This window comes from Leopardus geoffroyi, chromosome E3 (genome assembly GCF_018350155.1).
Source record: "Leopardus geoffroyi isolate Oge1 chromosome E3, O.geoffroyi_Oge1_pat1.0, whole genome shotgun sequence".
NCBI lineage: Eukaryota > Metazoa > Chordata > Mammalia > Carnivora > Felidae > Leopardus > Leopardus geoffroyi.
In genome coordinates, this window is record NC_059340.1 from 19,945,587 (window position 1) to 19,963,350 (window position 17,764).

General features: G+C 51.3%; 1 protein-coding gene across 5 annotated transcripts in view; it reads right to left on the reverse strand.

Annotated features, from left to right (window-relative positions):
• LOC123589121 (katanin interacting protein) overlaps positions 1-17,764 on the reverse strand; it is a 193,283-nt gene that overhangs the window by 113,704 nt on the left and 61,815 nt on the right. For all 5 annotated transcript variants that reach the window (XM_045460776.1, XM_045460774.1, XM_045460777.1 and 2 more), the window contains 2 exons: positions 9,167-9,298; positions 4,126-4,254 (listed from right to left, as the gene is read on the reverse strand). In XM_045460776.1, coding sequence (XP_045316732.1) covers positions 4,126-4,254; positions 9,167-9,298 — 261 coding nt within the window. The remainder of the gene's footprint in view (positions 1-4,125; positions 4,255-9,166; positions 9,299-17,764) is intronic.

The window sequence follows — 17,764 nt, forward strand, 5'->3', positions numbered from 1 at the left end:
AATGGCTGATATCAAAAACACAAGAAACCACAAATATTGTTGAGGATGTGAAGAAATGGGAAGTCTGCTGCACTGCTGGTGGGCATGCAAACTGGTACAGCCACTGTGGAAGACAGTATGGAGTTTCCTCAAAAAAGTAAAAATTGAATTACCATATGATCCAGTAATCCCACTATTGGGTATTTACCCAAAGAATATGAAAACGCTAATTTACTAATTTGAAAAGATATAGGCACCTCTATGTTTATTGCAGCATTATTTACAATGGCCAAATTATGGAAGCAGCCCAAGTATCCACTGATAGATGAATGGACACACAAGAGTGTGTGAGTGTGTGTGTGTGTGTGTGTGTGTGTGTGTGTACACGTCTACACAATGGAATATTACTCATCCATAAAAAAGAATGAAATCTTGGGGCGCCTGGGTGGCTCGGTCGGTTTAAGCGACCGGCTTCGGCTCAGGTCATGATCTCGCGGTCTGTGGGTTCGAGCCTCACGTCGGGCTCCATGCTGACAGCTCGGAGCCTGGAGCCGGCTTCAGATTCTGTGTCTCCCTCTCTCTCTCTGACCCTCCCCCGTTCATGTTCTGTCTCTCTCTGTCTCAAAAATAAACAAACATTAAAAAAATTAAAAAAAAAAAAAAGAATGAAATCTTCCCATTTGCAACAATATGGGTGGATTCAGAGGATATAATGCTAAGTGAAATCAGTCAGGTAGAGAAAGTCAAATACCACGTGATTTTACTCATATGTGGAATTAAAACAAAACAAAACAAATGAACAAAGAAAAAAGAGACAAACCAGAAAACGGACTCTTAACTATGGAGAACAAACTGATGGTCACCAGAGGGGAGATGGGTGAAATAGGTGAAGGGTACACGTATGCACCTGAAACTAATATAACGCTGCATGTTAACTACACTGGAATTAAAACAGAACAGACAACAAGACACATCGATGAGCTAAACCTGGCCCCTGCAGGACCTCCCCGCTGGCCATACCTACTTCTTTAAAAAAATTTTTTAATGTTTATTTATTTTTGAGACAGAGAGACAGAGAGACGGAGTGTGAGCAGGAGAGGGGCAGAGACGGAGACACAGAATCCGAAGCAGCCTCCAGGTTCTGAACTGTCAACACAGAGCCCGACACGGGGCTGGAACCCACGAACTGCAAGACGGTGACCTGAGCCGAAGTGGGACACTTAACCTGCTGAGCCACCCAGGTGCCCCTGGCCACACCTATTTCTATTCATCACTGTATTTCTACCCTTATCTTGAATTCCAGCATAATTTTTTCAAGTCATAACTAATAAATCCTCTCCTACATGCCCCTATTTTCTCCGGGTTGCTTTTTTTTTTTTTTTCTTTTCCAGTGAGAAAAACAAAATGTGAAGGGTTCATATTCATTTTCTTAATATAATTATGTACTGATACAGTAACACAAAGTTAATTTTCTATCTAAAATTCATCTCTTTAATCAAAAACCTAAATAAAATAATTTTCTATGAAAATATTTCTAAAATACATTAAGACTTTCCTGTCTTCTTTAAAAGAGTGTGTTGAACATCACTTGGTCTTTTCTTGATACTAATGGTCAAAATTCTGGATAGAAATTGATCTATAATAGAGAAGATGCTGTCAGGAGCTATTACGGTTTTGTATCTTTCGTTTGTTATTTTAAGTAACATCCTCTGTCACCAGAAGTATAGGATATGGTTTTGAAGACAAGGGCAGAGCCCCTCTCGTCCTTTTCTGGCTTTTGTGAACCTCCTGGATTTTTGTTGTTGTTTTATTTTGTTTTTTACTTTATAGTTATCCTAATTTTGTATGATGGAGATGAGATTCTAACTTTGAATTTTAAAGCTCCTTTTTTGGGGGGCGGGGGGGGGCGCCTGGGTGGCTCAGTCCGTTAAGCAACCGGCTCTTGGTTTCAGCTCGGGTCATATTTTCATGGTTCATGAGTTCAAGCCCCACACTGGGCTCCACACTAACACCACAGAGCCTGCTTGAGATTCTCTCTCTCCTTCTCTGCTGCTCGTATGCTCTGGGTCTCTCTCTCTCTCAAAATAAAATAAATAAACTTAAAGACTTCTAAACTTTTTTTTATAGTCCCCAGTTCCAACTCACAAAGTGCAAATTATCTCCAAAACTTTCCTTCTGTACGAGGTAAACTGAAATCTTCAGTCCTTCCGATTCACAATCACTGGGAATTCTTTTGTTAAAAACTATGCTATCTCCTATATACAACTTCTGTATCTTAAAAATTAGCTCTAACATATGCATTTCAAATATTCTACACGATTCTTACAGAATCAAAAATTGAGATCCACAGCTGTCTTTTCCCTAAAACTGGGGTTCTCAAACATGGCAAGATGTTTGCAAAATGTGGGCTACTTCAAACAAACAAACATGCCTGAGCCCAAGCCCAGGATCAAAATCTGAACCTCTAGAAGACAGAACCTGTGCATTTGTGTTTATTTTATTTAGTTGTTAGCTTTTTACTTTTCATGTTGTGCTTATTGTAGATTTCTTATGCTGTTTGTAAGAAATAACAGAGAGAGAGAGAGATCCTATGTACCCTTCAGTCAGTTTCCCCCATGGTAGCATCTTGCATAATTAAAGCACAAAAGCACAATCAGGAAATTGACATCAATATAATCCTACAGAGTTTTTAAAACTAGGTCTCCTTAAAAGGAAACTTTTCTCTTTTTCACTTTGCTGATGCTTAGCTCCACTGAAGCGGCATATCCCCCTCCTTAATGTGCTAGCTTTAAGAAAAAAAAAAAAACAACTTTTTATTTTGAAAAAAAGGTAAAACCCACAGAAAATATATCTGAATACTATAATGGGAAGGGTATAATGAATACCCACATACCCTCCACCTACATTCATTGGTTCTTCACCAATTCTGGGCAGACCTGAGAACTGGAGCCTTCTCTTACATAAACAGAACAGATAGAATCATCAAATTCAGGAAACTTAACATCCATACAATATTATCTAATATAATGTAGTTCATTTTCAAATTCGTTAATTTCCCAAAACCATCCTTAAATTTAGGGCAATTAGCACCCCCAACAGCCCCCTGCCACCCCCCCAACAAGGATCTCATGTGGCGTAACTGTGGTATGCTGTTAGCCTCTTTTTTGTTTTTTTTAATATTTATTTATTTCTGAGACAGAGAGACTCATGCTGCATGAGTGGGGGAGGGGCAGAGAGAGAGGGAGACACAGAATCAGAAGCAGGCTCTAGGCTCTGAGGTGTCAGCACAGAGCCCGACGCGGGGCTCGAACTCACAAACCGTGAGATCGTGACCTGAGCCGAAGTCGGCCACTCAGCCGACTGAGCCACCCAGGCACCCCTGCTGGTAGCCTCTTTTATCTGGAATAACCGTTCTCACTTATGCCATTGGTAGTTTTGAAGCCTCCACGTGAGCTGTTTTGTAGACAGTCCCTCAATTTGGCTTTGTTTGGTTGTTTCCTCATTGGGTTTCATTTTTGAAAAACCTTGTTCATCAACGTTCCCAGCTATGGGTTCACTGAGGAGATAGACATTCGGCAAAGGAGAGGTCTTCTCGATCATAGAAGGCCGACAGATGGCCACCTCTCAGCACCTTGCTTCCAGGCTGAACATCAATGATATTTACAAGACTGTGCCCCTACAGAGAGCTGGGCACTTTGGGGAGCAAAAGCAGGCCAGCGCAATTCCCAGCCTAGGATTGTTAATTGCAAGGAATAAGGAGTCACGGGGTTGAGGTTTCCAGTCTGGGTTTCTCTGAGGGCTGGGTGAACAACATCCTTTCTCCCGTCCTCAGTTTCTCCAAACTACAAAATGAGGACGAAAGTACCTAGCAGTTAACTCACAGGGTTAATGCAGTGATGGATGTTCCACACTCAGCACGGTGCTTAGCACTTAGTAAATGTTCATCTAATGTGAGCTTCTACCCACATGAAAAACTAGATCATTAAGTCAAATCTCACATGTATTGTTTTAAACCTAACGGGGGGGCTAGAGGTTTTCTGTTCAAGCCAAATCCTGTTGTGATTTTCCCATCCTACAGCCCAGCTGCTTGGCTATGGCAAAGACCCCTGGCCCTTCATGGGGTTATGAGGCTGAAGTCCATCTTACCATTACATCCTGAATAGTTAAGAGGATCCTTTCTTTGTCTGCACTGCTGGCAGGGTCTGGTAATCCATGCGCATTCAGAAGGGAGAAATTAAAATCACAGGGCTTGGTGCCGGTAGGAGACTTGGTACCCTAGGGGCAAACAGAGAGAATGGGCGTGGTAAAAGCAATTTATGCCCCTGAAGATGCGCTGGGTCCCTCGTTCTCTCTGTTGGCCTCCATGCCTCCCGTCTGCCTCCTCACCGTCCATCATTCTCGGCTCTCTCTCCCAAAGCTGAGCTGGTCAAACTCATCCCTGCCTTACCCACACCGCTGTAGACACACAGTTAGTAAAGAGACCAGGATTCAAACTCAGGGCACCAACAACCTAGACACTGGGCTCAGTGAGTACCGAGATACGGCCTCCACATCTTGCTGAATAAAGAAAGTGGGGTATCAAATAGTGTGGATGGTGTATAATCCCATGTATGTGGAAACAGCTATAAAGTAAAGGAAAAAATGGTTCTCACTTGAAAGTTATTTAAATGGTAATCCAAAACAGAAGTACCCAGCAACAGGATGGGCTTAAAAACAATCTTTCATTTTTTAAGCCTCGCCGTTGAAATTAATGAATGGCAAACTGGAAGGATTTGCTACAGGGCCCTCCCTGCTGGGAACCGGGTGGGATTCCCACGGGGGATGCCTGGCCAGTGATGGCACCCTCTAATCTCCACGATTCCCATAGGTGAGCCGTCATGGGCCTCGGCAGAGTCCACACGTGGTGGACCTACTGGGGGCACACAGGCTGTGAACAGGTCTTCAGTTGTTTGTATGTGTCAGCAAGTAACAATGACTTTAAAACATCGAATTGTAATTGTGGGCAAATATCCAGTTCATCCCACACCAGGGTCCACACAATGGAGGCATTCCAGAAGATGATGGGGCGGCCAAGTCTTCCCATCACCCATCGTGCTCGCAGGAAAAATCAAAAAACTAAACTCAGGAATTACCACCACTCACTGGGGATGGGCCAGGACTGGAACATTCCAGATAAACCATCTCCTCTTGGATGTAATCAATATGTTATGTATGTAATGAATGTAAGAAACTTTTATTCTGGATGGATACACCCATCTATGTATGACCTCTGGGGCAGTGGGATTATGAAAAGACTTTTATTTTCTTTGTATCGGTTGAATTTTATTTTTTTAACTTTTATTTTTTATTTTAGACAGGGCGGGGGGGGGGCGGGGGGAAGAGGGGTAGAGGGAGAGAAAGAGAGAATCCCAAGCAGGCTCCAGGCTCAGTGCGGAGCCCAAAGCAGGGCTCGATCCCACAACGCTGGGATCGCGACCTGAGCCGAAATCAAAGAGTCAGCCGCTCAACCGACTCAGCCACCCAGATGCCCCGATACACTGTTTATTGTCTGTTTTATCTTCGGTGTGTAGAACGGTACCTGGGATCTGTCGCGGGGACCAGGCACCTGCAGTGCACGCACCTGTCTAAGGGGACAGCCGCTCCTCAGCTCTGACCGCTGCTGTCACGTAAGGATGTGGCTCCCAAACGTTCGGATTTTTCAAGAGAAGCCCCAAATTCCCCTTTTGACATGGGCTCTCCTGATTCTTAAATGTCAGCTAGTAATTCTTTCGAAAACACCGTGCAAGTCAATGGGCTGAGGCCAACAGAGCATGTCTGCGGCATGCGGGTCTGCGAACTCGGAGCCCACAAGAAATTGAAGATCACCAAGGGTATGATTGAAGGCAAACAGGCTGGTATGTTTCAACAGTGAAGGTCAGACGAAAAGTACACACGCGGACGCGGATTTCCTTTCGCTTCGCCTCGGAGCTGCGCTTGCAAACAGTGGGAGGTGGCTGAATATATTTAGCCACAGGCTTTTCTTATTTTTTTTTTTCCTCTCTAGTTCAGACTGCATCTCTTAAGGCTTTTGCCTCGGCCGAAAACGCGTGTTACCATTTCACTCTCGCTTCGCAGGAAAATAACTCCGAGGGGAAATTGACTGTGAAGACTTACAGAGTGCCCCCTCAAGATGGGGAGAAAAAGGAAAGAAGGAAATACAGTCAAGCGCTCACAGTGGAGACAAGGCAGGGCGGGCAGGGCAGGGCCATGCTGCTGCTTCAGAGGGTGTGTGCACCCAGGAATGCTAATGGAGCTTATAGCTCGTGAGGGGCGGGCTGCCTTGGGCTGCAGGCAGCCTGGGGGCTTGCAAAGGAAGGAATATATGTTCACTTAACAGGAGGTACCAGAGGAGAAGAGGGAACTACCCCACTTTTTGCGCCGAAGGCATGCACTCCTTCCGTGCGGGGCGGGGGCGTGGCCGGGACTGGACCGGGCTGAACTTGGCTACAGACCAGCCTCCCAAGCTAAGAGAAACTGATGGCTGTTGGCAGAGGCACGTGCTCAGACCCTGAGCCGGGCGCCGTTCTGTTGTTCCAACAGCAAGTGTGTACGTGTGTGAGCGCGTGTGCTGTGTTTGTGGTATGGGAGGTGGGTGTTAAAGGCAGTAAAGCCCACGCTAGAGTGTTGCCTACTGTAAAATCCCTTTAACAGGGACTGGGTAGGAAACCAGGGCACTGGGTTAAATCCATAAAAACAGCGCCACCCCCACCCCCCCCCCCCCCACCGGCCCCCTCCAGGAAGACAGAATTTCCAATTTACTTTTAGACTTTTGCAGCTGGGATGTGAAACAAAGCAACCCTTTGCTCTTTACCGGTCCTTCTTTTACGAGCAAAGAAAGAAATACAAACAGGCAAACACAACACAAGAATGTTTCCTGGACAATATTCCCACTTTTATGAGTGCTTTGCAGTTCTTAAAGGCAGGGTTTGGTACAGGAGCGGCGTTCAAAAGCAAGATTTGGGGGGGCACCTGGGTAGCTCAGTCACTTAAGCTTCCGACTTCGGCTCAGGTCGTGATCTCGCGGTCCATGAGTTCGAGCCCTGCGTCCGGCTCTGTGCTGACAGCTCGGAGCCAGGAGCCTGAGCCTGCTTCGGATTCTGTGTCTCCCTCTCTCTCTGCCCCTCTCCTGCTTATGCTCTCTCTCTCTCTCTCTCTCTCTCTCACACAAATAAATATTAAAAACAATTTTTTTAAAAAAAAAAAAGCAAGATTTTGTTCTTTTAGGGAGGCTATTGAATCTGCAGCCTGCACTCACAGCGGAACAAAGGCCCGGTGGATGGGACGGGGGATGGCCCGGGGGCCTCTGTCCTGTGGCGTCCCGATAATTTTGCTTCTATATAGACATGGCGATGATCTAGGCACTCATTCTATATATAAAAGCGATGCCCTCAGAATAAAGTCCAGCTATCTGGACTCGCCCCGCACAGCCCCCTCCGCTCCCCTGCCCGGGGCTCATCGTGCCCTGCCTGGTCTGCCCCACACTCCCACCTTGCTCATGCTGTGCCTGAGCCTCATGTCGTCTGTGCTTGCTGTTCCCTCTGCCTGCAATGCTTTTCCCACCAGGTTTCAGCTGAACTGTCACACCTGAAGGCAGCCTTCCCGCCCTCTCTGCCGTGTCTGAAGCTGCCCTCTCTCCCACACTGTTCCACCTTCCTCTCTTTTCTTCGCAGAACATGACCATAGCTGCAATTATTGCTTTATTTATCTCTTGGTCTATTCTTTTTTTTTTTCAATTTTATTTTTTATTTCTTAAAATGTACATCTAAGTTAGCGAGCATAGAGTGCAACAATGATTTCAGGAGTGGACTCCTTAGTGCCCCTTCCCGATTTAGCCCATCCCCCCTCCCGCAACCCCTCCAGTAACCCTCTGTTTGTTCTCATATTTAAGAGTCTCTTCTGCTTTGTCCCCCTCCTTGTTTTTATATTACTTTTGTTTCCCTTCCCTTATGTTCATCTGTTTTGTCTCTTCAAGTCCTCATATGAGTGAAGTCATAGGATTTTTGTCTTTCTCTGACGAATTTCACTTAGCATAATCCCCTCCAGTTCCATCCACGTAGTTGCAAATGGCAAGATTTCATTCTTTTTGATTGCTGAGTAATACTCCATTGTATATATACGTCACATCTTCTTTATCCATTCATCCACCGATGGACATTTGGGCTCTTTCCATACTTTGGCTACTGTCGATCGTGCTGCTATAAACATGGGGGTGCATGTGTCCCTTGGAAACAGCACACCTGTATCCCGTGGAGAAATGCCTCGTAGTGCCATGGCTGGGTCGTAGGGTAATTCTAGTTTTAGTTTTTCGAGGAACCTCCATACTGTTCTCCAGAGTGGCTGTGCCAGCTTGCGTTCCCATCTCGGTCTCTTCTTTATTGTCTACCCCCCCACCCCCACCCCCACCCCGGAGTATAAGTTGCTTAAGAATAGGGCCCCCGTGCGTTTTGTTTGTTTCTGTGTCTCTGGTGCCAGGGACAGAGCCTGATGCTCCGAAGTGGGTGCCCAACCAACGCTTGCTGAATAGAAGCCCAGCACACACTGTCGGAGGTCCCTGGATTTCACAGGTGACACGGCAGTTTGAGGAGGGGACTGAAACGCCCCATTGCCTGCCTCATCAGCGGCTGCGTGGCTGTGGACTCTTGAGCTACAGTGCTGTGGGGCTTCTGGGCATTTCCGTGTGTGGCTTCTGCTGCCCCAGGGGGTGGGGTGATACTCAAAATCTTTAACAGCAGGTGCATACATACAGTTGTGGCCAGGCTGAGTATCAGCTCTGCCTGCCTCCCCTCCCCTCCTTGCCCCACACTCCGCCCCAGCCTCTCGGACCCCGGCAAGTGTCACTTCCTCTAGGAAGCCTTCCTGGATATCCTCTCTCCTGGGCCCTCCACGCCTTGCCCCACCCCTCAGCAAGCTCTTGCGGTGGAGGGACTGTAGGCTGTTGCCTCTCTGGGGTCGGACGCCAGCCCTTCTGATACCTGGACACCACGTGCCTGGCGGAACATCCAGCATGTGGCCTGGCCTGGGTGCTCGTCACGGCGTGGGAAAGGGAGGACAAGAGTGGAGGAACTTAGGGACAGAAGGAGGGAAGGAATAAACAGCTGTCACAAAGTGCCCCCAGAGCCGCTACAGCACAAGCTGAGGCCAGCCCTACCTGTGGACGGTCCCCGGAAGCGTCCTTGGCCTTGACGGTCACATCCCCACACGGCTCAAAATCTTCAGAAGGGTCCAGAGGCGGCTCGATGTGCAGCCGCGGGCCAGCTTCCGTCCTGATCTGCACAGATTTCTATACAGAAAAAGTCAGATTGCTTCAGACGTGATGGGAGGGGCATCTGGATTCCTCAGAGGGGTGAGCACGTTAGCGGCTGATGGCGAGGCGGTAGGTCTGCATGGGTCACGCCACCTCTGCTCAGAAGCCCTGACTGGAGGGCCGCCTGGGTGGCCCGGTCGGTTAAGAATCGGACTTCGGCTCAGGTCATGATCTCGTGGTTCGTGAGTTCGAGCCCCGCGTCAGGATCTATCCGGTCAGCACAAAGCCCCCCTCAGACCCTCTCTTCCCCTCTCTCTCTGCCCCTCCCCTGCTTATGCACGCGTGCACTCTCTCTCTCAAAAGTAAAAAAAAAATTAAAAAAAAAGTCTTTACTGGTTCCTACTGCACAAAGGGTGTTCAGAATTTTTCACCAACTTTTTAGCTTGAACTACCTTCTCAGTAGAATTTCAGTGGGTGTTACACTCCCCCCATATTGGCTTTGTGATCAAATAAGTTGAGGAGACCCTGGGTTTTCCACGGGACTTCTCAGGGCTGGGGCCAGAGTGGCACAAGGGAGGCACCCAGGGAGCAACATTTAAGAAGGGGCTCCCTCTTAACAAAAATAATATAAAAACAGAGGGGGACAAAACAGAAGAGACTCATAAATATGGAGAACAAACTGAGGGTTGCTGGAGGGGTTGTGGGGGGGGGGATGGGCTCAATGGGTAAGGGGCACTAAGGAATCTACTCCTGAAATCATTGTTGCACTGCATGCTAACTAATTTGGATGTAAATTTTAAGAAATAAAAAATAAAATTAAAAAAAAAAAAAAGAAGAAGAAGGCGTTCCCTCTTGGGTGCCCTGCATGAGCATAAATCCAAGAGTGAGGGCCTCCTTAAACTTCCCGCTCCGGGCCTCACTCGAGTGAGGCCTGGCTACTAAAAGGAGGGACAGGTCGGCCAAGCCATGCGTACTGGGTTCGTTACCCCGCTGCGGGACGGAGATTTATTTTATTTTTTCTTAAGTTTATTTATTTTTTTGAGAGAGATAGAGAGTGAGCAGGGGAGGGGCAGAGAGAGAGGGAGAAAGAGAGAATCCCAAGCAGGCTACGCACCGTCAGCACAGAGCCCGGTGTGGGGTTTGAACTCATGAGCTGTGAGAGCATGACCTGGGCCGAAACCAAGAGTCTGACGCTTAACCGACTGAGCCACCCAGGCACCTGGGGACAGTGATTCATGCCTTTCCCCTCATGCCCTGGGTGAGAAGCCTCCACCCCTGTTAAGACTTGGCTTCCCCACCAGCCTAATGAACTTGATGATGAAGAAAATGATGCCGGAGACTTACTGCCCTGTGGGACTCTCACTGGGTAGGACTGAACACCTTTCTCATCCACGGTCACGCCGCCCCACCCCGCCCACCCTCGTGAGCGCGTTCACATTATGTGTCACGACACTGAATGCACACTGAGCGCCCCTCCAAGTCCTTCGCGTGCCTTTGCTCGTTCGGTCCTCACAGCAACCCCAGGGGGAAACCGAGGCACAAGGCCACAAGCCCCTTGCCCAAGGTCGCACAGTGAGGAAGCCACAGAGCCTCGATCTGAACCCCAGCAGCACAGCTCCAGAGGCCTCGCTCCAAACCAGGGATGGGTCTGTGTTTCCTGTACAGACTAAGGATTTTAGGTCCTGCCAATCATATGGTCTCTGTCACCAGAATTCAGCTGTCCCATTGTAGCTGGAAAGCAGCCACAGATAAAGCCTGAATGAATGGGCATGCCTGTGTCCCCGAAAGACTTTATTTATAAGAACAGGCTGTGGCCAGATTTGGCCCGAGAGCTGTAGTTTGCTGAGGGACCCCAGTACTAACCACCACACTATAATGCCCCCCAAAAGGCACGTGAAGGATAAATGTGCCCGGCCTGGGCTACAGGATGGAGGGAAATGAAGGAACTTCCTGAGAATACCTAACACTCAGAAAAGTAGGCAGGGGCTTGGCTATAGATCATGCGAGAAAAAGATCTTGAAAAGAAAGTTTAAAAAAGAAGAGAGAGAGAAAGAGGCTGAAAAAGGCAGGGAGGATGCAGAGGTGACGAAGGAAGGTGCTTTGGGACACTTTTCCTTCCGTAGGCGATCCTGTCACTTAGCGATGCCCCCCAGGCTCCGACACCAAGTGTGATGGCGCTGCCTCCCAGGCTGCGTCAGCTTGCTCTCAGAGCATTTCTTAGCGTCAGCAGACCTATGGAGGGTAAGCAGGATCCAGGCCAGGAGACACCTGGGAGCTTTCCTGCCTGGGGCCAGGATGAACCCGAAAGGGGTTTGAAGTTCATCTCCAAGATGGATTTTCTACCACAGACGCTGGGGAGGCCGGGCTCCTCCCCACTCCTCAGGATCCACTCAATAACACCCAAATGCTGAAATGGAGATGGAGAGCGAGAGAGGCAGAGACAGTGGGGGGGGGGGGGGCGGAGAGAGGAGAGGAGGGAAGGCAGGAAGGAAGGAGCCGGTGGGGAAGGGAGAAGAGGAGGGAGGAGGGAGAAGGGGAAGGGGCTGGGAGGGAGGAGCACTAGGCATGGGGCACACAGCCTGGCCCTTCTACAGGCTTCTGTTCCTTTATCCAGAAAGGGAGGACTCAGACGAGGACCTTACTCGTGGAAGGTCCAGGCACCAGCAGTATTGGCTTCTCCTGGGGATTTGTGAGAAATGCAGAATTTCAAGCCCCATCTCAGAGCTGTGACTCGGAATCTGCATTTTCACAAGAGCCCAGGGGGCTCGCACGCACACTCCAGTCTGAGCAGCGTGAGGTCTGTGAAGTCTTGCGGCGGATGCTTCCGTCTGTGCTGCACGCGCGCCCCTGTCTTCTGGCAAAGGCACCCTGATTTTCTTTTGGGAGATCCTTCCCCTCCCCACCCCCAATCCAAGTGTTCATGTGGAACTGAGTCCACGGGGGGCTGGAGCATAGGACAGGCCCAGGCGATCTGAGCATTAGATCCTGCTGGCCCAGAGCGACCGGGTGACAGAATGCACGGTGGAGGCTGACGGTGGTCACCTTGGTGCCACACAGAGCAGCATAGGGAAAAGCAGAGTTGAGAGATGGAGAACGGGCCGTGCAACACTGTCTGAGCACCTAGATCCAGCCATACCTGAACTGGGATTTCCCACTGCCAAGTGAGAGAGCTGGCATTAATGCAGTTTTGCTGCTCTGATCTGAAGTATAAATATGAGAAAGAGCTCCAGCATTCAAGGAGGAGAGCCCCGGTATGCCTCTGTCCTCTGCAGCCTTCCCATCCTCCCTTTTCCCAGAAGCGCCCCTCTCCCTTCCCAGGAGCTTGTCACAACTGCTCGCCTGGCCGAGGGGTCGGGAGATGGGTTTGCAGTAGGTATTAAGGCACTTAACCAGCAAGCCCTTACTGAACACGGACTGCATACAAGGTTCTGGAAGCATATCGAGATAGTAAAAAAAAAAAAAAAAAAAAAGTAACAACCCGTGCCCTGGTCTCAAGGAGTTCACACAGAACATGCAACAGAAGAACGTGTTTCTGAAGCAACGCGTAACAAAATTAATGTGGTCCCGGAAGAGTTTTAAATGCCGAGTGGGTGCCGGAGGGGAATAAATAGTCTCCCATCTGGCCTGCTCTCCCACCGCAGCCCCAGGGCTGTACCTCCGCCACCACTGGAGGAGAAGGGGAGCTGCCTCACCCACATCAAGACGCCCACCTCCCAATAAGCGCACGAGGCTGGAGGGTTCCAACCCAGGCCCCGGGCAGCACCCGCTCCCCGCCGCCCACCTTCACGTGCTGGTGAGCATGATGCCCGAGCGCCTGGCTGGCTCCCCATCTGGCACGTTGCTTTACCTGGAGTGGGTGTTTGTAAGTGGCTGCTTTCTCCTGCCTCCTGGCAGCGCCCAGACCCGGGTGGACCCTGGTGGTATCAGCCACACATCGGGACGAGATTTTAAAGCCCTGACACCCGAACACCCATGTTCCAGTTTGCCCGCCCAAGGGCAGATCTTGCCCTCAGCCACACGCAACCCAAGGCCATGCTCAGAGTTATCTGTGTGTATCTGCCGCCCCCTTAGCAAAGCATTCTTAGAGATGCGCGTGCAAGCTGCTGTCAATGCGAAAGATAGACGGAGGCTAGGGGTCGCCCTGTATGGTTGTTCAGGTTGTGTGGTATGCAAACGGCTCCCTCTAGAGGTAAGAGAGTTCCGAAGATACTGACAGGCAGGTTTGGGGTGGGGAAGAAATATACCCTATTTGATATGTTCTTCCCGGATTTTCCTGATCTCTTACAAATAACAGCGCTCGACACTCTGACAGCGTTGTCGTGCAAAGTCGCCGTAAAAGCCGATGCTTTATGGGCTGTTTCATTTATTGTCCTCTCTGCAGGGGTTTTCAAAACTCAGACACAGGAAAACAAAGGAAAGGGCTTCACGTTTTGACTCATGAGCTTTCCTGGAGGTGTCTGCAGCTGCCTAGCCCACAACAGGAACCCGGATACGTCAGTGGAGTGAGAGCAGAGCCTTTGCTTTAAAGTGCAATGAACTTGCTTTCCGGGCCTTGAAGGAAAGCCCACCCCCACCGTAAATTGCTGAAAGGCCAATCCCTTCACTACCAATTTAATGCTAAGAGCCCATGACGTTCATCAAATCTGACAGCATTTTGGTAAACGACAGCTCTGTTGATTAGGCCGCTGTCCACCCAAGTATTACAAGGCTGAGGAAGCCATAAATCTTAATCCGCTGATAGCAGGAGAAAGATCTGAGGCTGAGACGTGGTGGGGGATAAAGACTGGTGCCAACAGGAGCCCAGTGATCACCTCCAGGCCGGTCCACGGGGCAGGTGGCAGCTCAGTCCCGGGACGGGTTTTACAGGTGCAGCCGGCCAGGCTCCAGGCCAGCGTTTGGATGAGCCGGTGACCTTCCGGCACAGGGATCCTTGAGCCCGTGCGCCTGGGGGAGCCCCTTCCAGCGGGGGCATCTCGACCCCAAAGTGCTTCCTAGTTGCGGGGGGCAAGCCCCTAAGAAGGGAGGTTATTCTACAGGAAGACACAAAGGCCTGGTCACCGGGAAGGGGCCGTGTGACCCAAAGGAATTTCAGGCAACACTCAGAACAAGTGGCTGGATGCAAGCTGGAGAGTGCAGAGGGCCACAGGGAGGAGGCAGAGTGCTGGCCAGGGGGAGACTGTGGCCGCCGTGTCCCCTGCTGACCGGCTGTGGTCTGAGATGACACACCGAGTGCCTGTGTGCCCCCCACCATCCCTCCTGCTGGGCACAGCCATACGGGAGAAACCCCAGGACTGGGACAGGGCTGTAGTGCCTCTCCTGACAGGGTGGCTTTTGAGGAGTGGCCACCACTGGCCACCGGGGGATTCTGCTTCCCTCACCGCCACCCACCTCTGGCTGCCTCCAAGGATGGTGAGGCCCACCCAAAGGGGTGAGGGAAACACTGCCTTCCTCTCTATCCTTGGCACCCGAAAATCCGTCCCCATGTACTTCCTACCATGGAGAAACTTTCTACTTAACCCCACTTCTTGGGGCCAAAGGAAACCCGACCAGGGCCTCTTCCTGGTGCAGTCGGTACACTGGGGCTACTTACTGTCCTGGACAAGAAGCTAGGGGACCCAGGCCCCGCTCGGGGAACAGCTCTGGGGCGGGCAGGCTTTGTGTCATCCGACACGGCCCACCTCCGCTCACACCCTCTCAAGGCGGGAGTGGGCATCTGGTCCAGGCTGACCAACTGAGGCATTGTCCTGGACAATTTCAACAAAGACTGGCAGGGAGAAGACACGAAGGGTGGGTCGAGGAAGCTGAGGTGACCAGGGGACTCTGGGAGCTAGGGAAGGTGCGAGGTGGAGGCTGGGGGATGAAGAGCCAAAAGCTGGAGAGACAAAGGCCTGCTTCAAAGCCTCCTGCCTGGTCCTCCTACAGCCACCCGGCCCCACGGGCATCCTTCGGCATGGGGCAGAGGGGATCTTTCCAAAATGTGAGCCCAAACACGCAACTCTCCTACTGAAAACCCTCCAGAGGATTCCCCACATTTAAAATGGAATCCAGGGGCGTGGGGGGGGGGGGGGATTCGGTTGAGCATCCGACTTCAGCTCAGGTCCCGATTTCACAGCTCGTGAGTTCGAGAACCCGCGTCGGGCTCTGTGCTGACAGCTCGGAGCCTGGAGCCCGTTTCAGATTCTGTGTCTCCCTCTCTCTCTGCCCCTCCCCTGCTCATGCTCTGTCTCTGTGTCTCTCTCTCTCTCAAAATAAATAAACATTAAAAAAAAATTTCTTCCAAATTTATTTCTAGAGCTACTCTCCCCCCGCAACGACCCTGTCCGTCTCCCCCCCACCCCCACCCCCCTCCTGCGTAGCACTGGCTTCTTTGCTTGCTTGCTCCTGGTCCTCTGCCTGCCCGCCCACACACCCCGGAACCGTGAGCTCCAGGAGAGCAGGGCCAGGCCTGCCTCGGTCACGGCTCGGACCCCAGCGCCTGTCCGTGTCCACAGTGCAGCAGGTGCTCGGTAGAGGTCACCGAATGAACAACGGACTGAATAAACGAAGGAACACCCTGGAGCGAAGCCCTGAGGTCTCCAGGCAGAGCCGCCCTCGGCACCTGCCCCCCATGGACGACAGTGACGTTCGTGACCGTCTACCGCCTGCTTCCTCTGTGCCGGGCGCGGCTGGCCACGTTGCACAGACACCGGCTCACCCGGTCCTCATGAACTACCCTACCAGGCAGGTGCCATTCTTAACCCCAGGTGCAGACGAGGAAACGGGCACAGAGAGGTTGAGCAGCTTATCCAGGGCCACACAGCTAGGAGGAGGTGGAGCCTGGGCTTTGACGTATGGCCGCGGGGCTCCTGAGTCGGTACGCTTAAACGCCTCCTTGGATTTGTCCGTCCCCTGCCGCCTGGTGCTCCTACCCGAAGCTGAAGGACCCCCTGTGACACACACCCCGCCCGCACTCCCTCCGGGTAGCCTGGGAGGTTTGCACGCAAAGCTCAGAGACCTCACACCGCCAGCTCCGGGCACACAGCTAGGAAGTAGGTTGACCCCAAAGCCCATTCCCGTCTCTCCAGGGGACGCAGGTTCAAACGCCCCAGGGAGCCAGGCCGGAAATGGAAAGGCAGGAAGCCCCCCCCCCCACCCCATGTGAGAGCAGCAGTGGCCGCAGCACAAGGCCACCACACCTGCCACTGGGCCTCAGCTCTGGGGCGCTAAGGGGAGTGGTGAGGACTGCGGCAAACAGAAGCACTTTGCCCAGCCTTACGGTGGGGGGCGGGGGGGGTAGGGGGCAACCGCTACTCTTCTCTGCTAAAGGCCGCCTCGCGGAGAGGGGAGGCCGGCATGAGGGCCAGATCTTTCCATTTTCCCAGGGAAGTAGGAATCTAGCTTTTTAAAAATATAGAAGAACTTTCTGAATTTAAATGTTAGCAAGTGACTAAGTCTTTTTTAAACTGTGTGAGTCCAAAAAACACCCTCCGGGGGACAAGTTCAGCCCACAGGCCTCAAGCTGCGCGCTCCCAAGTCCAGCAGGCCATATGCCTGGAACAGTCACCACGTCTGTCTTGCAGGCTGGGCGGTCCCCAGGCCTTTATAGCCGAGGGGGGGAATCCTGGGGCAGGACCAGAGCCTTATCTGATTTTTTTTTTGTTTCGAACCCCAGACCCCACACAGTGCCTGGCCCGTGGTAATACATCTTTTTAAATGAAAGGATGATTTGTCTCAAGACATGGCTTCTACCCCTCTCACGACTTCCGCACGTTCTCTGGTTTGTCCATCTTGGAGAAGTGGTCCCCAAGGCACGGTAGTGGTGGGGGTGGGCTGACCCCCAGGACGCATTCCACTTCCCTCCTAGGGTGGCTTTACGTTCAGGAGAGGCCGGAAAGTCAGCCGGTGTTTCCCAGATACCCTTTCCATGGGGGTTCTGGATGCGAGCTGGGTGCAGCCGATCCGATGACTTCATACAAGGCAGGGGAAGCGGAAATGAGGTGGAAACAAGGGGACACAGGCCGGCTGATTCTGTGCTAACCACAGTGCCGAGGTGAGGGGTTTTGCAAGTGTCCTGGCCTGGCCGGACAGGCTATGGGCATCGTTGCTCTAGCAGGCGCGGCATCATTCGAGGCCATCGGTTGTGGTGGGAGCCACCTGGTTCCCGGATGACAGCTCAGGTGACCCAGCCCTGATGCGGATCCCCCACCTTCCCCACTGGCTCCTAGGGAGCAGTTCTCCTGGCAGGCTGTGTGAGAAGGCCCCACTCGGAACCCTTCCTCTTGCACACAGAGACCTTGTGAGCACCGGACTCCCTGTATTCCATCCATCTCTGATTAAAACGGCCTGAATGGTCTCTACTGTTAGGCAGTGACTGACCCCTGACTGATACGGTACAGAAGGACAATTACAGCCTTCACGGCATCGGGGAAGCTAGGAAATTAGCCATGATTAGGCCCTGTGAAGTGTGGGACCACAGGGAGAGGCTGGGGAGGGATGCTAATTAATCTTAGGCCAAGTCTTTTA